Raw genomic sequence first — 24,379 nt, 5'->3', positions numbered from 1 at the left:
ACGCTGTGCCTGTCACACTCTCACTGAAAGCCTCCCAGCGTCTTCACAGACTCTCATCTTCACACTGACAGCAGACTCAGGAACCATGGCAGGCGACAAAGCACGTCTGGTGGCAGCTCTCTGCTCCCTCATCGTCCTTGCCGCCTTCATCGACAGCACCCAGTCAGGTGAGTCTGTTAGCTATAGGACTTCTGGGAGAAATATTTGATGCTGACAGAGTCCTTACAGTTTGTATGTGTGTTCACAGCCAGCTGCTGCCTGAGGTACTCTAGGCGTCCCATACCCTGCAAACGGCTCCTGGGTTACACAGTCCAGACCATCAACACTTCCTGTGACATCAACGCCATCATGTGAGTTCAAAATAAAAGCATCAAGAATGATGCTGAATCTTTGTAATCAGTTTAGTCTCTAAAATCATCAATATGGAGACAACGTGATGCAATTAAATGCTTGAAAAAAAGTTAACACATGAAATTGTTGCACTTTAAAATGATTTTATTTTGAAAAACTTGATTTGTTGCATTTTATATATTAGAAAATAATCCATAAAAATGTAGCCTGAAAAGAACAAGCAGCCTAGCATCATGTTACACAGTGTTATGTGAGCACATTCTTGACCTGTTTGTCAGTCCAATGTGTGTGTGTGTTTAATGTGTGACTGTGGTTGAGAAAAATTGGTTAATATTATTAATATATTAATATTATTGTCTGATCCGAAAAACAGCTTCCACGTTCCGGGGCGGTTTGTGTGCGCCGACCCCGCGATGAACTGGACCAAGAGAGGAGTGAAGTGTGTTGAGTGAGTATTAACATGAGTATTAACATGTACCCCCCCCCCCCCCCCGTCTTTAATGTGTGTGTGTCACAGTGTGTAACCATGTGTTTTCACCTCTGCAGGGACATGAGGAGGAAAATGGAAGAGATAATGGAAAACGGAACTTCAGTCGCCACCACATCATCTTGAACGCATCCTATTAATGATTATTAACAATGTAACAGGATGGGGGGGGGGGTATCTCATATTCTGTTTTATAAACAGGAAAGTGTAGTGTTGTAAATACACAGTAAGCTATAATACGTATAATAAGCAAAACAGAAACTGTGATTTCTAAAGCTATTTTTTATGTTGTCTCGACCTCAGAAGAGATGGACACTGTAGTCTCACAAAGTGAGAGATATTTGATTTGATATATTAATATATATACACACAAAAACATGTTAAAACTCCTTCACATTGTGATTTATTATATTTATATTTATATTATTATATTCTTCTTTCTTGTCTTGTCATTCTGCATCACATCATACTGTAATGCACGAGCAAAAAAAATAGTTTTCTGCCTCCATTTTTGTAGTTTTGGAAGTGGGTTTAAATTGTGTTTTGAATATGATAAATGTACAGTACCTGTATTTATATATGATAAATATTGTGTAAACACATACAGTACTAAAGGGAATGTCCAAAAAATAAACTGGTTTGACTATAAAGTGCATTATTTACCTTGGAGAACGCACTGAGGTTAAGAGGGCGGAGTTAGTAATGTGGTCCAATCACAGCTCGCATCTCAAAAAAATTCCTATGTCAACAGATGCTTACTTATAGCGGCTCATCCGAGTCTTGAACTCAGGACCTCTCGCACCTAAACCGACAATCACACCCCTAGACAACAAGCCAGAGAGTCATCCTGTCCAGCCCTAATAAATATATGTCTGATTCCGATCGAGTCTAAAACCACGTAATCGGGCCCGATTTTCCGATCACATGATCGGATCCGGACATCCCTAGTTAGTATCATACATGTACAGACAGAGGCTAATGGTTGAATTCACCTACTCCTAGTCATAGACTGTATTAAAGGTGTCTTCCTTCTTTTTTTAGCAAACAATATACATAATTAGGAATATATTAAAAAAAATAAACTAGCAAAAAGCTAGGTCCGTGTTGTCATGTCGTCCATCTTTGTATACAGTCTATGGTCATGGTGGGAAATATTAACTATTTCATTTGTGATCAGTAATGACCTGGTTTTCCAGTTTAATAGTTTGGGGGGAAAATGAATATATAAACATGCAAAATATACAAAATGATAAAATAAAATGAATTCCAAAGCCTAAATTTCCATTTAGGCTTTGGTCACCATTGCGAGAAGGCCTCCTTCCTCATCCACCTCCTCTTCTCCAGTCCTCAGGGCCTGCCGGAGCTTCTCCCAGAACAGATCGGTGTGCTCGGCGGCTCGTGGCCAGCTCAGGTAGGTTTGCCTCTTGAGAAGTTTCCTCATGCGGTGGTAAGGAGACAGCATAGAGGAGGGGATCTCCTCCAGGAAGACCAGGATCAGCACGTCCTTCTGCGTGTCAAACAGGCGGAAGCTACGAAGGCAAAGGTGGAGATGGAGTGAGGCAATTGCTGAATTTTTTTCCAAGAAATTCTTAATTACTTAACTATACAACTTCTCTTTGGGTTACCTGGCCACCTGGATCTCTTTGGAGCACCACTCGCTCTCCAGGTATCTGCGGCTGATCACGCAGATGGTCTTCCTGCTTCCATAGATGGTGTCTGTGATGTTGTCTATGATGGCTTTCCCTAAGGCAGAGGAAAGGTAAGAGTGTATGTGTTTTGTCTCAGCAGTTTAGCGCTGACACCTTCTGGAGTATACAGGGAAGTACACAATAGGAAAATGCACCCTCAGTATTTCACACAACATGCATTCACACATATACAGGCTACATGTCTGTACATGTAACGCTGCACATCGTCCCCCAGGGATCATTCTCTGGGGGACAATGTGCAAATGCATCAAAATGCCCCTCTCAGTGCATCTAATAGTTCTACTTATAGCAACAAATGTGAACCCTCGTTATATTAATGAGAAATGTCAAAGATTCACCAAGGTCTCTAGGGTTTATCCTCTGGGGACTATGAATGATCCAAACTTAACGATATCTCAAAGTCAGTGGGACTTTCTAATAAAAACAAAAAAATGATCAATTGAGTGCTGCGGAGGGGGGATGTCAAAGGCTCGCCGAAATCAGTAGGATTCATCCTCTGGGGACTTGACAATCCATTCATGGATGAAATATTTCAGTCTGGATTTAAATGATACATTGAACACAATTGTCACTAATCTTATTTAAACAAGGTCAGGGTAGCAACTAAATAAGCAGGATTCATTCGCTGGGTGCTAATAATGTACCAACCCCAATGATAATCCTCCAAATATCCCAAAAATAGTATTCCACTCAGTGGCGGTTCTACATCGAATTACTCTCCGGGCTGTGTGCATCGAGTGAAGAGAGGCTGAATGGATGATAAATATGGATAAAAAATAATCATTCCCCACTTTTTACCCTGTATTTAACTCATAAAACCAGCTGACAGTCAGCAGTACTCTTACTTTAGTTTAACGTTAATCAGCCTGTCATTGATGGACAGACTTATGTTAGCAGACAGTAGCTAACTTGTTAGCTAACCGACGAGCCAGTGTTGTTTAATGATCTTAACGGTAAGACCTCTCACTCCTTCGGATCATTAATGCTGCTATACACCAGCTATACACAAACATGCAGTGACGCACGCTATCAGGACAGAGTGAGACCTCCCTCCTTCACTCCCTGTCGCTCCGCTTGGAGACCCAGAGGTGAGCTGTCCCCCGCGCCCCTCCCCCCCTCCCACAGCTTCTGTACGGCACTTTCTCAGGAAGCAGGGGCGCCTGCAGCTGCAGGGGGCGCTAATTTGCCAATTCTCCACACAGTGGATAGCAGATGATTTTTTTTCCAACTGCTCGTGCCGCCCACTGTGTGATGCCGCCCCGGGCGACCGCCCGGTTTGCCTGTGCCCAAAACCCACCACTGATTCCACTAAAGGCAACAAGTGTGATTTTTGTGGTTAAAAAAGCTAGAAAACTACCAAAATTAATAGCATCCATCCTCTGGAGACTATGAACCAACCTTGACAAAACATCCATGGTTGAGACTAGTGTTGAATGACATGCCACAAAACTGCTGCAATCAAGGCCAACAAAAAGGTCAACAAAATTATTAAGGTTTGTCCTCTGGGGGCTGACCTTACCTGGTTCAAAGTCCCGATGGTGCAGACAGAGTTTCCAGCCTTGCTCTCCTTCCAGTTTAGGCAGGAGTTCTCCGACGACCCAGGGCTCGTCATAGGCGTTATAGGAGATGAAGGCATCATACTGATATGGAGTCTCCTCGCTTTTGTGCTTTGTGTCAAATAGCCATGCCAGGAAGAGGTAATATCCGTACACCAGGTGCCATCTCATGAAATGGTAGGTGAAGGATGCCGCCATGAAGCAGAGGACAGCACATGTGGTGGAGACAAAGCAGATGAATGCTTTGTCCACTGAGCAGCTCTGGAAGTCAAAGTCCAACAGCCTGTTCCCTTGGGAGTCAGGTGGGTAAGAGCATGTGAAGTTATAAGCATTAAAAACTTGTGTTTCTTTATCATTTATTGTCCAGTTGACGAACCAGCCATTACTACAGTCACAGGCCAGACTGTTCCCCAGGAGGTCTAGAAAAACCAGAGCCGGCAGGGACTTTATTATATCCTCAGTGACAATGGAATATTCATTTTCCCTTGCCTGCAGGAACCTTAGTTCCGTCAGGTTGGCATTTATCAGGAAATTTAGCGAGTGCAGCACTTTTTTAGTCCTGGATATGTAGAGCTGTTGGAGGTTTTTAAGGGGTGACAACAGCTCTGAGTAGATTTGGAGGGCACTATTGGAAATGATGTCGAGTATTTGCAGCTGAGGGGTGTACATAAAGGTGTCTTGGTGCAGGAACCTGAGCCGAGAGTCTTTGATATTGAAGAACAAAAGGTTGTTCAGACCGCTCAGAAAGTTTCGGGGTAAGTACGAGCTCTGCCGGTGGTGCTGACTCCCCATGTTGAGTTCCTCTAAATAAGACAGCTTAGAAAATGGTGGCTCAGTCACAGCCGAATGGTTTAGATAGTTGATGGTGTTCACACTTAAATCCAGCTTTCTTAAGTTCGTCAGAACATTGAATGATCCCATTTGCTTCGTTGACAGGCGGTTCTGTTGTAGCAGAAGCACTGTTAGATTGGTCAGTCCAATAAAACTCTGGTAGTTTAGTGCTTCTATTTCATTCTGATGTAAAGACAAGTTCTGCAAGGACTTCAAGCCTTTAAACTCCCCGGATCCAATCGCGGTGAGCTTATTTTCATTCAAATGTAGCTGTCTCAGGTTTGCTAAAGATTCTTTGAAAGCTCCATTTAATTTGTTGATGCCACAGGTCTGAAGTTTTAGGACTTCCAGATGTGTTAAATCCTTAAAAAGACACCCGTTTAGAGTCGGGATGGGGTTTTTGTAAAGACTGAGCTCTCTGAGCTTTGTCTGATTGGCAAAATCGTCACATCCGAGTGCAGTGATGAGATTGGTGCTGAGATCCAGCTCGGAGAGAACCGGTAGGTTCCTGGTGGCGGCTGGAACCGTTGATATCTTGTTGTGACTCAGATTGAGTATCCTCAAGCGGTGTAAGGAGACAAAGGCGTCATCGTGCAGGTTTTTTATTCGGTTTTGGGTTAAATCCAACTCTATCACGTTAACGCATGATCCAAACAAATCTGAGCCGATAAAGTTGAGCTTGTTGTCTCGGAGCTGCAGCGTGGACATCGTCGGGATGGTGCAGGAAATGGCGATCAGTTTGCTGAGGCTGTGTTTCATTCCGTTCATCCTCAGTGTGGTGAGAGACGAGTTCACTGTCTCCAGTAATGTCTTCATGTCGCCAAGAGCCATCTGAACCCCGCTGATATCAAGAGTGGACACTTCGCCAAGGAAAGTCTTATTACGCACATCCCAGACCATGTCCTGCTTTATGTTAGAGTTGCCGATCTTGAACCAGGTCAGGTTTGGGAAAACGTCAGCAGTGATCCGAAAGGCGGTGATGGGATTCTGAGACAAGTCAATGTAACAAAGTTCTACAGATGTGTTTGTCAAGTACCGTGACTGAAAAGTGGTAAGGCCGTTGTTGTTAACATGCAGCTCCTGTAGATGAGGCAGCTGCTGCAGTATCGCATGAACATTTGTTATGTGGGCTAGCTTGTTGTAAGAAATGTCCAAAAACTTTAAGGAGGTCAACGACCGTAAGGATGCGGAATCCACTTGTTTGATTTTATTTCTGCTAACTCGGAGCACGGTGAGTCGGCTCAAACCTTCAAAGACCCGCTCGTGCAGCTTAGCAAGCCTGTTGTTGTTCAGGTTCAACTTCTCCAGAGAAATCAGCTTGGCGAAGGCGCCGCCGTCGATGGCGCTGATGACATTCTTGTTTAGGTCTAAGACGGTCAAAACAGGCAGATCTTTGAAATCGGACACATTGATCCTTGATATGTGGTTGTTGTGTAAATCGAGGCTTGTCACCGTGGGCGGGATGTCGTGCGGGACAGCTTTGAGTTTTTCGCGTATTATGTTGACGCACACTGCGCTGTTCTTGGTGATTCGGCAGCTTTGTAGCGAGTATCCATCGTCTCGGCCAATGCAGTTGAGGATGGTCAAGAAGAGAAAAAAAGTGGCAAGTTTATGACGTCTAGCTCCTCCTTTTGGCCTCGTTTGGCTTCCTTCTAGTAGAGGACACATGGTTAAATCTAAAAAAAAATGATAACATCCAGAAGTAAAGTCAGAATAATACGACAGCTTACTGGTCTGCTTTCTTAGAATAACTGTCCACCTGATATAAGGCTCAAATCACCCCCTCAGAATTAGATAGTATGGGTAAATTATACATTTCCTGAATCCTTACAGTCATGCCATTTTTGCAGTGTTTGTATTTTGTGTCTCTTGTGCTTTCTAAAAAAGACAAAAGATGATTTAGGCGGAAATGGCAGGAAAATATGTGTGATTAAAGGTTTGAAGAGCTCCAGTGTCCTCTGTACCTGTCAAAAGCATTACAGAAGAGCTTGAATGAAAGCTCAGTGTCCCCTTGTGTACCAAACATAATAATACAAGTCATTTAAGTATGTTCTTAACAAGGGCCAATACCAAGATATGCACCAGTGTCAAAAATGCATTTTTTCAATGGAAGGGGGTAACTTTAACAGCTGATGACAATAAGTTAGCTGTGACTTCAGAAGGGTTATCATACCAAAATGTTGTATCTTTTCAAAAAGTATAAGCAACCTTTGCTACCTTGAGTGGTACATCTCATCTGGCCCATGGACTAATTCTATTACTAATTCTATTAAGTTAGATTAATGAAAGATCAGTCAGTACTTACCGTTCTGTGATCAACACAAATCTGACTGTGAGTTTAGACTATCTCTAATAGATCTACTGAGGAAGTGAGAGCAGAGGAGTGTGTGTGCGTGTGTTTGGGGGGGGGGGGGGGGTATTGTCCATCAGTACAGTCAGTCTATAGGATTATGAAGTTTTTAGGCAGGTTCTCCTACACAGACTCAAAAATCTATGAAGTTACAGAAGTTTCCTTCATTTAAAAAATGTTTTGACAGTTTGTGGTGACACAAACCCCAGAGTCGTTTTAGGTTTCATAGTTAGGACTTGTAGTTTTATTCACTTCCTCTCGCTGTCTTGTGTGACTAAATAGCACTTCCTCTTACTTTGCTACCAGGGCCAGAAACACACATTCATATAAATTTCTTAACACCATCTCAGCAGTGGCACCATGGTTAACTGAGACTTTTTTATTTTTAACTTTACTCCACAGTCTGAGTGGTGTGGCTTCAATTCAATGGATCATTTTGCAAGTTGGCAACGCTGGCAAAACATGGAACATGGAAACTTTCAATTCAGACTCATTTATCCTGATGAAAATGTACATTTTTGCACAATCAGTGATTTTTTTATATAAATAAATAGAGGAAGAACTGCCGGTTTAACTTTCCACTGAATTCTGGCCTCCATCATAGAATAAATAGAAATTTCTCTATTGCAGCAGCAAAATACAGGCAGTCAGCAAACTAAGAATGAACATATAATAATAAATAAACAGTATAAACATTATTTACAGCAAATAAGAATATGAAGGGGGGGGGGTTATTGATGGTGCAACGTGACAGTGTGATTTATTATCACCGCTTTTCACTTCCTCCAACACATTTTAAGATGAAATAGTTCCTAAATTAAGTCAATGATTTATGGTATTGTTCACCTCACCCACAAAACAAAATGTCCGCAAAACATCACCGCTGTTCTTGAAACAGTTGGTCTCTGGATGTTGTGACTCCCCAATCTGCTGCTCACTTCCTCATTGTTTGATTGGTTTGAATCATATCTGGCTGAATTGAAATGCTGTGGAGGAATCTTAAGAGATGTGTGCATAAGTGAATGCTCAAAAGCCCTTAATGAACTAATTGTGTGTCATTGTGTGGTCATTTTGTCTCACTATCTTGTCTCTTTGCAGCCATGTTTAGGCTCTTTTTGTTTGTGTCATGGGTTTACTCACTGGTTCCAGTGAGTCATCTTAAGTAGTTCCACTTATCACCAGCAGAGGTCTCTATTGGGAAAGGAAACTGTCAGCTTCTGCTCTGTGCAGCTCGTCCATACATCCACCTTCAGAGATGACGCAGCATCCAATCAGATCAGAGGAAACCTGATCCATCTCCTCCATCCATCCATCTCCTCCATCCATCCATCCATCCATCTCCTCCATCCATCCATCCATCCATCCATCCATCTCCTCCATCCATCCATCCATCCATCCATCCATCCATTCTCATAACCCACTTTATCTTACACAGGGTGACAGGGGAACATGAGCCTATCCCAGCTGTCAGTGGTTGAGAGGTGCAGTACACCCTGGACATGTCTCCAGTCTGTCACACTGCTACTGATCTGTGTCCCGGGATTTAATTACACCACATGTTACAATACAAAACTGTTTTCTCTCTTTTTTTGTGACAGCTTCCCAGAAAAAAGCCAAAAATACATCTGTATCGCCTCCTGGTGGCTGGCTGCAGTATAGATTATAACCCCCAACCTCTTCTATGTTGAGTACTCTTCAAATATATTAGCTTATTGGCTAGTTCTTATCATGTTGTGTTAAATGTTCATTTTATTTCAATATTTAGTTATTAAAAAGAGGACGCAATAGTCATGGCGGAGAGGCCAAAAAGTTGAGATGAGGGGTGTGATGGTTGTGAAAGTGCGAGAGCGGGTGTTCGGGCAGAGCGGTGATAATGTGGACTCACATCTCGACCTTTCACCTTTGAATGCGGAGCCACGTCAGCCATCTTTCTATACGGTCTATAGGTAAGAGCAATCTGAGCCCTGCTACGGGTAGCAACAGTAGCTATCAAGCAAGCTAATAGCTTAACCACAGTGCATAGGCTTGTATGTAATTATGCATGTTATATGTGCATATTGGAGGGGCTGGGCTTATCACCATGGCAACCAAGCCCTCCAGTCATCCAGAAGTTTTACCTTGTAAAGTGTGTTCATTGTGGTGGTAAAGGTAAATCTCTCTCACACACACACGTCCTGATTAAACATCTTCAGTGTATCACTTCTCTCCATCATATCTGCATGATCCTATCGCTCCACAGGGAAATATACTAACAAGTGCGCGCGGAGCCACCCACCAGGCGCGTGCACGATTAATCACGTCCAGAGAGAGAGAGAGAGAGAGAGAGAGATGCTGCCGGGTGTGGAGACCGGTGTGACTTATCCTACGCTGCTGCCGTCGGTAACGGAGCGACTGCGCACACACCTACACACACTCCTCTCTCTCTCTCTCTCTCTCTCTCTCTGACACACACACACCGCACTGGGAAACAGAGAGAGAGAGAGAGAGAGAGAGAGGCAGGCGCGACACATGTCAGACCGGCTCGAGCAGGGGAATGTACCGGATCCCGCTGCAGCACACACGGCCGCCGGGCAGTCCCGCAATCTAAAGGACTCCCCTGGGCTAACGGGACGCGATAGTCGGACCGGAGCGGGATAGTTGTTAAGAAAAAAAAATAATTAAACAACAACAACTGAGGAGTCACCTGGCTGCGGAGGAGGAGGTGGGCGGGAGGAGGGGAGGTGTACCCGCCTTGGCAGTGCTTTGCTTCGGAGAGAGGAGAGGAGGAGGGTGGGGGGTAACGACACCGCTTGCGCGCCACGGCGGAGAGTCACCGCGAAGTTCCCTCGATGGCGCTGGTAATGGAACCGGTGAGCAAGTGGAGCACGAGCCAGGTGGTGGACTGGATGAAAGGTACCGACCCCCCCCCCCTACACACACACACACACACACACACACACACACACATACGCGCGCGCGCGTTTCAAAGACAGCCTTAATTGCACACACCTGGAAGCACTTCAAACACACTCATATTTGTATAACTATCGTTCTGAGGACATGCATTGACGTATCCCTCACCAGCTTGACACTAACTTAATTTAACCCTTAGCATTAAACCAGGCCTTAACCCCTAAAAAAACTCCCCGCCAAAATGTCCACCCTTCAACTTAAATGGTGTAAAACTCAAATTGGTTCTCACAAAGACAGCTATACAAGAACACAGTGTTCTGTCGTGTAGGGTAGACAGAGGCTGACAGGATTATATGTTGCGTAGGAGGTGTGTGAGCGTCCATGCATCATCATCATCTTAGCACCTGATGATCAGTGGGTGATGATGTAATGCGTGAGTGACAGCAGGAGTGTGTGTTTAGAAAGTTCGGTCGGGGGGCATCTTTAAAAGGGCCCCCTGTTTTGGCCCCTTCTGTGTAACTTGTTACAAATCATTCGTGGTTAGTTAGCATCGCTAGCGGTTTGTGTGGATTCCGACACAATAGCGTGGCCCTCCAAGTTAAGCTTAACGTTTACATGATATTTTACATGAAATCGGACTGAAGGATTGTTCTCGGGACCAGTTGCCTCGATTCAAACTCCTGGAAATGAGTATGACCTGGATGAGAGAGACATCCACAGACCATTTACATGATAGTTTAAACCAATAAGTCGCAGTGGCTGCCCTATATAGCCATTGCTGTGTGTTCTTGGGCAAGGCACATTGCTTTTGTAAAGTGTCTTTGAGTGTCCTAAAAAGCTTGAACAATTATTATTATTATATTATATAACGTTCAAATGGGAAGCCATGTTACTGCAATATTTTGGCTTTACTGTTGAATTTTTTCCCCCAAAGTAAGACCTAAACATTTGGATCGCCTACTGGTGGCTGGCTGCGGTATATATAAGAACCTTCTCCACAACAGACCCAACTAATGACTAAAGGTCCACCTCATAAGTCTTCTCAGAGATCATTTATGGCTTGTTAGCTGGTCCTTATCACCTGATCTGTATACAAATACTGTTGGCCTAAATAGAAGCATGTAATATCAAGTCTCAGCAGCAAGGAGAGCTTAACCTCTTGACCTCTACCGTGCGGCCTCTTCTTCCAAAATGGCGTCTCTTGTGAGCCATATATTTTGGTGGTGGAGCCACATTGTTTATCTTTATATACAGTCTGTAGTCGTGACAACTTAAGCCCCCAAACATGCTTGTTGATGACGGCCAGTTTGAATTGCGTGTTTTTTTCTGCTGTCCTTGAATGCACCATCATGTGAAATATAGCTCTTAACTAGTAACCCACGACTGAGTTGCAATCAGCAGTCAGATGCAAACATTCGGTGGTATTGTCTTGCTAATCAAATAAATTCAGCTTCCTTCTTCTAATAATTTACTCTATAACTGTGTTACGTTGCACAAAGATGCGTTCGAGCGCTCTCTGCTTGTAGCCATGATGGCTTAGTTTCCATAGAGGTGCCAGATTTTATAACGCAGCGAACAATGCAGGCAGCTCCTGGTTGGTAAATAAGAAGCATCCGAGTAGCATCATTAAAAAATGTAATTGAGTTTTGTTTCTAAGAGTTGCCGCTGAACCCTCGTAGGGTATCAGACTAGAGATTATGGTCATACATAATTCAGCAGCAGGGCTGATTAGGTCTGTATCCAAGGGGGGCCTTTGTGTGCATTGTAAAAAAACTCTATAAATGTGCTTTCCACATCCCACGGTGTACAGAGAATTACTCATTTGTATGTTACATTTCAACATGGCTTTCACAGAAACGTTCTCTGTGTCGGTTTAGAAGTATCGCCCAGGCTTCCCCTAAAAGCACCTGCCAAAAAGAAAAGAAAAAAGACCTGCTGCATTTTACGACTAGTCCATTAATCATGTTTATTATCCAGATTAATTCAGAGCCTTTTTCCCTGTGATGCCAACACTTAGAGTGGTGCAGGCTCCATTTAGAAAGTGAAAATCTAAGGGACATTCAGGACTTTGTCCAGCCTGTAAAAGCGTTTTTGTGCAGTAGTGATTTTTGTGATCTCTATTTTTAGTATCAGACGATAGAGAACGCGTGGGACGGCGTGCGATGGCCCATCTCTTTGACATGGTGGCACCATTAAATAACAGGTGTCACCAAATTGTCATAACAACCACCAATTAATCTGTAATTTACAGCTTTGTTCTGATTAGAATTTCATTTAGAGCTTTTCTCATTGTGGACTGAGGATGAGGACACTTGTATAATTGAAGGCTGACAAAAGAGTCAGCTCTAGACTTGTGAGTATAGTATATTATAGTTTTGCTCTTGCTTGTCCTGACCAGGAACATGGCCGTACTGAAAGAACGAGATCGAGATGAACGAGATGAATACAAGCAGCCGAAATGAGTTTCCTTCGAAGAGTGGCTGGGTGCTCCCTTAGAGATAGGGTGAGGAGCTCGGAGTAGAGCCGCTGCTCCTCCACATCGAGAGGAGCCAGCTGAGGTGGCTCAGGCATCTGTTTCATATGCCTCCTCAACGCCTCCCTGGGGAGGTGTTCTGGGCATGTCCCACTGGAAGGAGACCCCGGGGAAGACCCAGGACGCTGTCGAGAGACTATGTCTCTCGGGAGAGACTATGTCTCTCGGGCTGGCCTGGGAATGCCTCAGGATTCCCCCGGAAGAGCTGAAGACAGTGTCCAATGAGAGGGAAGTCTGGGTGTCCCTGCTTAGACTGCTGCCCCCGCGACCCGGCCCTGGATAAGCGGTTTGAAGATGGATGGATGGAAAATTTAAGGTGTCCAATGTTTACACCATCCTTACATTTTAACACATGGACCTTCGAGATATAGTCGAACCTTCTGTGACATCATCCATAGGTTTCTGAAGAGTCTGTGCTGGATGCTCCAGCTGCTGTCTGATTCCTCCTACACTCACTGTCAATCCAAATGCAGGCAGGTGGGAGGCTGTCACACTGTGGTCCTAGCCATAAGACCTTTCCTTTATGAAATCCTACTTTTGGCTGTAGGACCTTTTCCATGATTTTAGCTCTTTGAGAAAATCACTGACATTTTGCCATATTTCTAAGATGCATCATCATTGCTCCATATTTCATGGCTCAGCCCACACTCCACACAAAAAATGACAAATAACAAACTAATATTAGCAGTCATTGTAATTCATCATGTGTGTGTGTGTTTAACGCATAAAAAAAGCAGGTCAGGGAGTCTCATGACTCAAATGTAAGATGTATTTACATGGCGGGTTACTGATTGGTCATATGGCATTTGTTTATATGTGCCCCTCTGTGTGTGTGTGTGTGCGTGGGTGGGTGGGTAGGATGGTGAGTTGTTCGTCTCAGACCGTCTGTGCACAACAGCTGACACACACACAGAAGGCTCTCCCTGAGTCCTCGGACATTTGCACCAACACACACACACACACACACACACACACACACACACACACACCTCAGTGTGGTATTCGGTTGATGCTGAATGTCCCGGGTGTGTCTCCGTGGCGACAGAGGGAAACATGATATGCTGTATTTATGCCTGTGCATGTGTAGTAACATGTACAAATGACATGTGCCAAAAGGTCTGAGTATTTGTCGACCTGGCAACAGCACAGAGTTGTTCACAGCTGATGGTGGACTTGGATAGGAACGTGAGCATGTACTAAGGCGCTGATTGGGAATGCTGGGGAATCTTTAACCCTGCGACGCGTTACATTAGCATCTGTTCGCACTGAGAGTCGACCACAATTTCACTTTGTTTCCCTTATTTGGCAGCCATTAGATCGCATTAGAACTGACTCGGCAAATCGGCAGCGAAATCGGTGCGACAGCCTGCGAGGAACATCTGATGGCACAGCTTGCCACAAGAGAAAGAAAGCTGTGAGCGTCGCAGCCTCTTCGAACCAGAGCGTCTGTGGTTTGTGACCTGTTTTTTTTAGGCTTCTAGGTGAGACCAGAAACTAGAACATTTAATAAGCACACTTTTATTTCTTTGAAATGATGTTTTCACATTTGAGTATGAGCAGGCAGGTGAAAGGGGTGATTTTTCACGGTTCAAATCATATTTTGTTCAACTTTTTCTAATTATTCTAATATTAACAAGGTATTAATTAAGGTAAAATCAGGAAAAAATGACACGAAAAACCCTTTTCAGTGGCCACAAATCAATACAGATTGATGTAAAACAGCCTGTTGACATATGAAGGCTCATAACAGTGCTATTCATAATTCATTTCCTTCTTTAACATCAGGCTGTATGTGGCTAACAGGTTCCATTTTTAACATTTCTTTTAACATTTTTAATATGTATTATTATTATTATGATTATTATTATTATCAGTCTGTGTAAAGTTAGTGGTAGTAGGAGTGAGTGTGAATGCTTGTCTGTCTGTGTGTTGCCCTGTGATGGACTGGTGACCTGTCCAGGGTGGACCCTGCCTCTCACCTGTAGATAGCCTGGATAGACTCCAGCCCAGAGGTTGTCACATTCACCTCACGTGCAACATTAGAACATCTGTATCAGTGTGATTGCTGCAAGGGCAGCAGTGCAGGACAGAGCAGGTTCACGTAATGGATGGATGGATCTGCTAATATTTATAATTAGAAGTGAGAACAAACAAGATTGTAAATTGTAAACTATTGTGAATGAACTTAACATTTTTTGCAAGCTATCATGCTTTTTTTTGGAGGGGAGGGTCATTTTAAAGTTTTATGGTTACAGTAGGGTTCCACAGCCTCTCATTACATCTAGCTGTGGTATTATTACATTGTATTTATTATTAATGTATTTTATTTTTATTTTACATTTTATTATTTTTTCCATTGATAATGAATAATTTTAGTGTGACATTTATTTATTTATTACAATTTTTTAAGCTATTAAGAAGCTGTACCAAAAAAGTTTTACTGTACCAAAATATGTTTCCCTTTTTTTAAAATAATAATAAGAATTACAATTTTTTAAGTTGTTTGTTGTTTGTTTATGTTTCACTTTTGTTGTTGTTTTTTTCATGTTGCCAAATCATATTGACACGAAGACTTTTGAGGTCTCACAGCCAATCAGTCAGAAAAGTCAAGACAGCATCTTTCAGGAGCAGAGGCCCAAAATAAGTGCTATTAATGGAGGATCTGTGTTTTATTTCCCCCTATGCCACACCTGCAACATTTCGGTCGTAAACCTGTTTCTAACAACGCTTTTTCTAACATCCTGCATTTAACAAATCCATGGGACAGAGCGAGCGTACCCTGATTTTTATTTGTTACAAGAATCTTCATCCTCGGAACAGATGACACATGAGTCGACTGGGAGGGCCGGCTCTTTTATAGGACTCTCCAAACATCCCAGAAGAAAATCTAGTTTTATTAGGTGTGTGTGTGAGAGAGAGAGAGAGAGAGAGAGGGTGTTTGTGGGAGTTTGGCTTGCCTGCTGTTGTGAAAAGTGTGCCTCTGTGGGAGTTAAGTGTGTGAGTCAGCTCTGAATCACACTTTTTGTACCAGTCAAACGCAGGAACACACACACACACACACACACACACACACACACACAATCGCACATGGACACGTATGACTGTACAGACAGTTACCATTATACAACAAACCCACATGGATGCTCGCATTGAATGTGTGAGTGACGGTTTGTAGCAGAACTTGGGTCGGTACATGTTAGCATCATGTTAGCATATGAAAATGGCCGCAGTTCACATAGAGGGCGCCGTGAGATAGTCCTCTATGAAGAGAAATGAATACAGTGAATGGACAAACAAGCTTTCTTAACAGCTAAAGTTAAGCACACTAGCATCCTGCCAATGGAGGCTGGTTGGTCAGGTCAGATTACATAGATTAATTACAGGGGGGGGGGCAAGGTGTTGTCCTTATTGGTTTCCTCCCATAGTCCACTTTTTACATGTTGTGTTACTACAAGGGAAGAGTCGGTCATTGTAAGGTAGAAATTGTCAGGTTTAGTATCATTGGGATGGTGGAAGACTCCAACGAGGGTTGTAGAGAGGTAGAGCTGTACGTCATCGTCATCGTGATGGAGATGGACAGGATGGGTGACCTGCAGTGTTTACATGGCCTGGATGCAGACCTGGTTTAAAGTGTCAGTGTGATTCCTGACTGAATAAAGCCTACATCGCTGTACCTACTGTAACATATGAAGCACTGTTCGTGCTGTGTGGGTGTGTGCAAGTTGCAATTTGACTCATCAGTATTCAGGGCATTCACGCTCTCTCTGACTGCCTCACAGTGATAAGCGATACAGATTATCAGCAAACTTTTGCCACGCAGTGGATCTCTCCCCCCTTCTGCTCCTGTGCCCCTCTCTCTCTCTCAGCCATAGTAACACTGCCTGTGAGAGCCAACATTGTTTTAATCAGCATCACGTCTTTTTTAAATCGGTCACTATTAAACAAAACAAAACAAAAAGATACTACACTGTTGACTGTTGATGGCTTAGCTTAGCAAAAAGAGTGGAGTTCTCCATGTCCAGCCCTGACAAAACACTATGGCTAATCTAGCTCGCTTGCTAGCTTATTTTACCATTAGCTCAAGATGATGCTGATTCCACCAGGCTGACCTGGCTACCTTTATGGTTGATGGTACGCTTTGCATTACTCTTACTCTCTAGACTAGAGTGTTTAAAGATGGCCGATGTAGCTCCGCCTCTGCCTTATTGTACAAAAGTGAAGCCAAACTATCTCACATACAGGAGCTGCCGTCTCCACCGCTACATTTAGTGAGTCTGTGTCCCATCCTCTCATGGGGTTTACGACCTATACAGCAGCCAGCCACCAGGGGGCAATGCAGTGTTCCGCTGTCTTATTGTCCAGATTTATATACAGTCTATGCTGGTACCAGATGATGATGATATCAGTAGTGTGTGTACGTTATAAGCTAATATTTACATACTAATTAGCATCCCTCCACTCGTCTCCCTCAAACTGTAATAATCCTTCTTAGATGTTGTGTTACCTCGGCTGACCCTAGCCCGTACTTCACATCCCTTAGCAGTCTTATCGGGTTCTTCCACACTCTGCGAGGTGAGATATCACTTATCCACATGAAGTGTTAGCGGAAACAATTTACTTCTAAAATGAAACACAGCACCTTCCTTATCTTCTAAACAGATTGCTACTTTTTAAAAAATATTTTAAATCAGCATTCACGTAGACTTTTTTAAACGCAGATAACAGATTTCAGTCTTAGTTTCAGAGGCTGAAGGCAGGAATTGGAGACAAACGCTGTTTGCTCGTTGCTAATGAGTGAAGGAATTTGTGTGTCATTTAGCAGCTGGCTAAATGAGCATCTTTTTCCTTTTTTTAATGTCTTCCTCCGCTCTTCTCCCATCCTGCATCCCCCCCTTCCATCATTGTTAGGGTGGTTATGATAGATGAGTGTATTATAAAGCGGGGGACTTGAAGCGAGGGGGGAAATCAATGTTCATTCCTCAGAGGTGTGTGTGTGTGTGTGTGTGTTTGTTAAGAGGTTAGAAGCTGGATACATTCATTTGGGAGCCAGGGGCTGCTGCAGCTGAGCCGCTCTGTCTTGATCTGCTTTCCTTTGACTCAGCAAACTCACTCCGGCCAGACAACACACACACACACATAAACACTCTCAAACAGTGCATACACCCACTTGCACGCTCACGCACTAGCAGATCTAGAGAGACCGTCCCACACACACATACTCACACACAACACAGACCTTACACAATCTTACCTGTATTGCAGCCTGATTGCTCGTCAATTACTGCTTTTGTTCCCGTCTCTCGACACTCATTCCAGCTGCAGCGTTTGTTTTGAGGCTCGGAGCTGAACCCATAAATAGTGCTGAGCATTGTGGTAAAACTTTGGATGCTGTAATGCCTTTTTTTTTCTGTTGGATGCGGGTGCACACAAAAAAAGGTCCTTTTGTGGTTTAAATACCACAAACCACATCCGGACCTGTTGTGTTTCTCATTGTGTGGCTGTTCAGATCAAGCTAATGCTACAATCTGATCTTTATTGTAGAGATACAGGAAGGTAATGAGCTGCCACAACTGTACCCGACTGCACTGCACCAATAATTCCCTGTCGGGTAAAAGTCCACACCAGTCTACATTTAGTTGGGGACAGTCGCCATGTGTAGTCGGCAGCAAAATCTGACCGACCTCAGTCGCAGTCATTCGATCCGACTCTAAACGTGTTGTGAACAGCCAATGAAAAGAGAGGGTGAGACACAGGAAAAAAAGTCAGAATAACATTGACTCTCTACAACTTGACGGTTTTTTTTCTGAGCAAATAGCTGCAGCAGCGAGCTGATATCTTCCATGTTTGTTTATTTCTTCCTTATTCTTCTTTGAGTTTGTTGGCGGTTCGGCAAACAACAGATTGCCGCATTACCGCCACCAGCTGGTATGTTTGCTGTCGTTGGTTTGACACATCCTGTAGTCTGTGCTCCCTCTCCCATCAGGGGCAGTTGTTAGCCTGTTAGTCTTTTCAAAATGTGTTAAGACGCTAACTCTTCTCTTTGTTGTTGATGAAGATTCTCAGTCACCCAGGCTATATTCTTAGAGAAGATTGAAGCAAGGCGTCTGGACTTGTAGAGTTTTATTGAAGACATTTTGCTGCTCATCCAAGCAGCTTCATCAGTTCTAACTGTTTGGTGGGGAAACATGGTTTATATGTGGTTACAGACCTCAGTGGGTGGGTCTGTGTGAAACTCATAAAACTATGGCTCTAATTACCTCATAAGTACCTGTGTTGGTCTGACTGACTGGGTCTGGTGTGGCTAATGACTATGAGACTGCAAGAGGGGGACTGGTGGACAGCCCATTGTTCTTGCTGTGAACATGTGACTTGGAGTGAAACTTCCTGGGAATGGATGGAAGCACTTCTCTTTGTTACGCACCACTCGAGAGCACCACAGATGAGGAAGAGGGATGTAATATATTTTTTTTTGTAGTACAAATTAGCTGGTGTGTCCTGATGTAAAAACTTTTTTTTATGCAGACATAATGCTGAAAAGATGAGGTCATGTTGTGGTTTAAGCACAAACATACAGGTGTACAAGTCTGAGAATCATCCCACTACATGTGAATCAGCAGGTCTATTAGGATGGGGGATTTTGGTTCTAAAGAGTCAGGGCCAGTATATCAAACCGAACATCTGCATGTTTCAGGAGACCTGCATGCAGGTGTGTTCTTTGCCTGTCCTCGGTCTATGCTTTGTGCTTTTCCACTTCCAATATGAACCTCTCCTCAGACAAGCAGCCAAAGCATTTACCAAAATGAGGTGCGCAACTATACCGAAATGTATGGTAAAGCGTGCAGAAACTCCATGGCATGCTTAGTGCTGCCGGCTGCAGCTGACATAATTCACTGTCATCAGATCTTGACTTATCAAATTAGTTTTAAAATGAGTTTTTACTCAAATGGTTCACACATTGACTTCCTGCCTCGGCTCAGCAACGGGCGAGCGCCGAAACAGACTTGGTGCGTATCTTTGTTAGGATGCTTCTGTGGCACTGGTCCGGTGGGATGACATGCATTATCCAGAGTGGCGGCGATCAACAGCGGCCAGCACGAGCGCAACCAGGTTTTATAATTGGTGTGGGGAAAATGGACGAAAGGCTGCGGGCCGAGATTTATTTAACCGCAGTTAGTCACGAAGTGATGTGAGCAAGTGGGGGTGATTTAGCATTATGTGCACAAATTTATTTTGAAACCAGTGGAGCGATGCAAGAAGAGCAGTGATGTAGGACCAATGAACTATTTCTGGTTTAAAGTGCTGATGGGATTAATCAAAGATCATTTGAAGGTGTGTTTCATCCTTTCTAGAGGCAGAGGTAGAGGGCCAAAGCATGGCAGTGAAAGCTGATTTGTGTTCCTGGAGTGCAGCCTGAAACCTTTAATTCTGAGTACAGGGGATGTGTGTGGTCATCGATCATGGGATGAAGTGGAGTGTGGAAGAGTATCTGAGCTGTGGACGGGTCTGAAGACTGAGGGCAGTGTTAGAGTGGAAGTTCCCTTCAACAACTATGGCCCACTTATCACATGCATACAGTTAACGTTCTAAAGCTTGAAAAGGAAAATTATTATCATGCTAACCATGCTAACAAGGCTAATTACGCTGATGCTCAAAAGGTCTAATATCTACCATGTTTGCACTAAATGCTAAAATGATCATCCTCAGAGGTCACAATGTTAACATGCTGATGACGCTCTGCTTTTAGCTAACTGCTTAACATGCTACACATTACCACACTAAAAAGAAAACATGGGTCAATGCTCATGGTTACAATGCTAACATACAGATGTGAAAATGATAAGGCTAAAAAGACTTTTGTTTGCTATCCACGATAGCCATGATAGCCCTGTGATGGACTGGTGACCTGTCACCTGTAGATAGCTGGGATAGGCTCCAGCCCCCCATGACCCTGTGCGCAGGACGAAGCAGGTTAAGATGATGGATGGATGGAGTAATGTGAGCTAAATGCTCATTACAAATCTTAGAAAGACTTCCTTTTAAGCCGTTAAGCTATTTTAAAACTAAACTTACATTGTTACATTGCAGATGTGATCTCACTCCTGTGGCCTGTGTGTGTGTGTGTCTTTTGCAGGTTTGGACGACTGCTTGCAGCAGTATGTGTGCGTGTTTGAACGTGGAGGTGTATGTGGGGAGCGGCTGCTGAGGATTAGCCACGCCGAACTGGAGGAGTTGGGAGTCTCTCGCATCGGCCACCAGGAGCTCATTCTGGAGGCCGTGGACTTGCTCTGTGCTCTGGTGAGTTACTGTTTGTTCTGTATTTTTAGTAACATTAACCATTTTTTACAGCTGCAGTGGTACCCCGACTGCCATTAGGTACCGGGATGAGATCCTCAGACCCATTGTGAGACCATATGCTGGTGCAGTGGGCCCTGGGTTCCTTCTGATGATGACAATGCTAGGCCTCATGTAGCTGAAGTGTGTCAGCACTTCCTGCATGATGAAGGCATTGATGCTATGGACTGGCCTGCCTGTTCCCCAGACCTGAATCCAATCCAGCACATCTGGGACATCATGTCTCCTTCCACCCACCAACAGCACGTTGCACCACAGACTCTCCAGGAGCTGACTGATGCTTTAATCCAGGTCTGGGAGGAGATCCCTCAGGAGAACATCCACCGCCTCATCAGGAACATGTCCAGGTGTTGTAGGGAGGTCATACAGGCACGTGGAGGCCACACACACTACTGAGCCTCATTCTGACTTGTCTGGAGGACACTCAAGTTGGATCAGCCTGTAATGTGATTTTCCACTTTTATTTAGAGTATGGTTCCAAATCCAGACCTCCATGGGTTAATAATTTTGATTTGCATTGATTATTTTTATGCTCAACGTATTCCACTGTGTAATGAATGAAGATTTTCAATTGGAATATTTCATTCATTGAGATCTAGGAGGTGTTATTTTAGTGTTTCCTTTATTTTCTTGTTTTTGCATTTAAGTAGATAACTCATTTTTTGGAGCCTACCCTGTAAACATCCTGCTTTGTATTCTTGCTCACCACCTAGAACTCAGGCCTGGAGACGGAGAGCGTCCGGACTCTGGCTCACAAGCTAGGAGCCTCGGCCAAGAACCTGCAGAACTTTATTTCCGGCCGCCGCAGGAGCAGCCAATCGGAGAGCAGGAGCTCTCGGCGTCTCCCCAATGATCTGCTGACCTCTGTCGTCGACCTCATCACCGCCGCAAAGAGCCTGCTGGCATGGCTGGACAGGTGATGCTTCTCTGAATATAGCCTATGTACAGACATGTTTATTTTACTCACCTGTTGTCAGCTACATTTAAAACCCAAAGAGAGTGCATTGAGATGACAAAAGGACGCTTTTAGGAAATGTCAATAGCCGTTGTTGAAACCAGATCTCCTCTGTGCGCTCGGCAGTGTCGTCTGTGGACTTAGTCCTTTAGCGTCTTAATGTAATTTCTGATCGTGCACGCTGTGATGGTCAGACCATCTGCTGCAGGACTTCTTGTTCCTCTGGTGACTCATGCATGGTTGGGCATGTTTATCTGAACATATAGGACAAAATCTAAACTTTGGTGTCCTCTAAACATCTAATGTTTCCATTTTTTTTATTGTTCCTAACCTTTTCATCATTTTATTAACCCTTCGCAACATTTGCAAACACTACCCTTTCGTGTTGTTCGGGACAAAAATGTCCACTAACTTTAACTGTCTTAAAAATATATTAGATAAATATTTTTTGCATATTGTTTGACCTTTTAATTAACTTCTAATTCGTTCTGATCAAAAGTAGTAAAAAATCATTTCCCCCAGGATTTTAACCCTTTAATCACCAATTTCATAAGGGGTGGTGCTGATAAGTGGAAAAAACACACAAAATGGCTCATTTTTAATAGAAAAGGTGAATGTGGACTGGATTTTTTAAACCTTTATGACGGTCATGTCAAACATTAGTAACAACATTGACTTTATTGCATTATTAGTTTTTGCACAGCACTGGATTTTCATTTTTCTCCCTAATGTGTTGTTCGTGGACATTTTTGTCCCATAGACTTCCATTATAACCACATTTTTTGACTGCACAGCCATGGCACTACATAATCATGCATTCTTGATTGTTGGTGGTTTACCCTGTTGGTAGGAGGTAACATTTGTGATTTTTACAGTTAACAACCTGATGACCCTATTAACCCTTTACCTGCAGGCCTGTGCTTATGAAGTGTAGCTTGTATATGGAGTTATAGGGAGTATTTTAGCAAGTAATTGTTTTATGTAAAATTAAGCTTATTCAGTGAAAATGATTCAATTTGCTCACATATAGACAAAGTTATGGCCAAATTAAACAGAAAAATTACTCTTGGAGGACAAAAATGTCCCGAACAGTGCATAAGGGTTAACATCCTTTGTTGCTAAATTCTGTAAGACATGACCTTCAGCTGTCTCTAACTTCTGTTGTCTTTAACAAGCTGTCAGTAACTTCCATTGCAGCTGCCTTTAATTGGCTTACTTCTATTGTTGCTAACATTCCTTTTGCTAGTTTTTCTTTCTCTTGTTTTGCTAGCCTTCTATTTTTGCTGTCACTAACTTCCATAGTTGCTAACATCAGTCACATCTTTTTGACACTATATATCAGTTTAAAATACCAAAACGAATGAGTGTTCGTTTTTATTGTTCATAACTTGAATGATCACATCTGCTCTGACTGTTGCACAACACAACACAGCTGTTTTCATTGGTTTCCGTCGTCACTAACCTTTTTTTGTTGCTAGCTTCTGTCACTTCATTTGCTGATAACGTCTAACCTCTTTTTGCTAATTTCCAAAGTCACTAACTTCAATAACTTTTAGCATTCATCTTACAGACTGTCCTATAAACGAGTGAGACAGCGTACTGCGCACTCACACAGCTGTCTGCAGTTAGCGACCTATCAGCCAATCAGGAAATAGAACTTCTTGTTGCCGGGTGAGGTCTGAGTTTCAGCTGCAGGCAGTAGACGTTATGGCATATGGCTATGGCATACCAAAAGTAAAGAGCGGCCCCTTAGGGTCAGAATAGTCACCACTGTTACTACCACTACTACTGTAGTGTGTGTCTTTGTGTCATTTATGATTTCAGTATAAATAAAACAATGTGACCAGTGTGGAACCTCTAGCTTTAGCTCTTTTACATTAATTGCCATTCGTATCCTTTGTCGCTGGCTTCTGTTGTCGCTAACATCCATCGTCTCTAACTTGTGGTCTCACTAACGTATGAGGTCGCTAACTTCCCTCTGTGTTAACTTTCATTTTTGCTAACTTAGGAAGGACTTTTAAGGAATTAGCTAAACCAACTATTGTAACTACACTATTATAATATTTACAATGTTTATGGACTAAATGAGCTAAACAAATGTGAACATAGGGCATGATTTATATCAAAACAACTTTAACTGCTTATATAAAATATTTTTTTTTCTACTGCTTTCTTTCACTATATTTTTCCAGCACACACAACAGGTCTCTAAAATGTCAGGCACCCACACCTGTCCTCAGGCCGTACAGACAGACCACAAACAAACGCACAGAAACGCCCACGCAGCCATCGTGCAGACACATACCCACATCATGGGCACGCACTGACACACACACACACTTATGCAAGCGCATACATGCATT

The 24,379-nt window shown here is 43.3% G+C and overlaps 3 protein-coding genes across 3 annotated transcripts in view; 2 read left to right on the top strand and 1 right to left on the bottom strand.

Moving 5' to 3' along the window:
• ccl20b (chemokine (C-C motif) ligand 20b) lies at positions 1 to 1,472 on the top strand. Its single transcript, XM_028432838.1, has 4 exons — positions 1 to 167; positions 248 to 350; positions 725 to 799; positions 898 to 1,472. The coding sequence occupies exons 1-4, from the start codon at positions 86 to 88 to the stop codon at positions 962 to 964; spliced, it is 327 nt and encodes a 108-aa protein (XP_028288639.1). The 5' UTR covers positions 1 to 85; the 3' UTR covers positions 965 to 1,472.
• A 2-nt stretch (positions 1,473 to 1,474) lies between these two features.
• On the bottom strand, positions 1,475 to 7,290 carry tlr22 (toll-like receptor 22). Its single transcript, XM_028432834.1, has 4 exons — positions 7,240 to 7,290; positions 4,067 to 6,610; positions 2,464 to 2,581; positions 1,475 to 2,367 (listed from the first exon to the last, which is right to left on the bottom strand). The coding sequence occupies exons 2-4, from the start codon at positions 6,600 to 6,602 to the stop codon at positions 2,124 to 2,126; spliced, it is 2,898 nt and encodes a 965-aa protein (XP_028288635.1). The 5' UTR covers positions 6,603 to 6,610; positions 7,240 to 7,290; the 3' UTR covers positions 1,475 to 2,123.
• Positions 7,291 to 10,112: 2,822 nt separating this feature from the next.
• cnksr2a (connector enhancer of kinase suppressor of Ras 2a) overlaps positions 10,113 to 24,379 on the top strand; it is a 36,135-nt gene continuing 21,868 nt past the window's right edge. Inside the window, exons 1-3 of the mRNA XM_028432832.1 lie at positions 10,113 to 10,176; positions 20,841 to 21,004; positions 21,775 to 21,977. Coding sequence (XP_028288633.1) covers positions 10,113 to 10,176; positions 20,841 to 21,004; positions 21,775 to 21,977 — 431 coding nt within the window. The remainder of the gene's footprint in view (positions 10,177 to 20,840; positions 21,005 to 21,774; positions 21,978 to 24,379) is intronic.

Source organism: Parambassis ranga, chromosome 20 (assembly GCF_900634625.1).
Source record: "Parambassis ranga chromosome 20, fParRan2.1, whole genome shotgun sequence".
Lineage (NCBI taxonomy): Eukaryota > Metazoa > Chordata > Actinopteri > Ambassidae > Parambassis > Parambassis ranga.
Note: the sequence above shows the minus strand (reverse complement) of the source record. Positions and strands in the feature narration are given on the sequence as shown.

Bases quoted from the DNA above. Each gene is read 5' to 3' on its own strand.
- tlr22 (XM_028432834.1), bottom strand. From the start codon at position 6,602: ATGTGTCCTCTACTAGAAGGAAGCCAAACGAGGCCAAAAGGAGGAGCT. The intron at 2,582-4,066 runs GTAAGGTCAGCC...CCTCTGCCTTAG, and splicing joins CCATCGGGACTTTGAACCAG to GGAAAGCCATCATAGACAAC. The intron at 2,368-2,463 runs GTAACCCAAAGA...TTGCCTTCGTAG, and splicing joins AAAGAGATCCAGGTGGCCAG to CTTCCGCCTGTTTGACACGC.
- ccl20b (XM_028432838.1), top strand. From the start codon at position 86: ATGGCAGGCGACAAAGCACGTCTGGTGGCAGCTCTCTGCTCCCTCATC. The intron at 168-247 runs GTGAGTCTGTTA...GTGTGTTCACAG, and splicing joins CATCGACAGCACCCAGTCAG to CCAGCTGCTGCCTGAGGTAC. The intron at 351-724 runs GTGAGTTCAAAA...TCCGAAAAACAG, and splicing joins TGTGACATCAACGCCATCAT to CTTCCACGTTCCGGGGCGGT.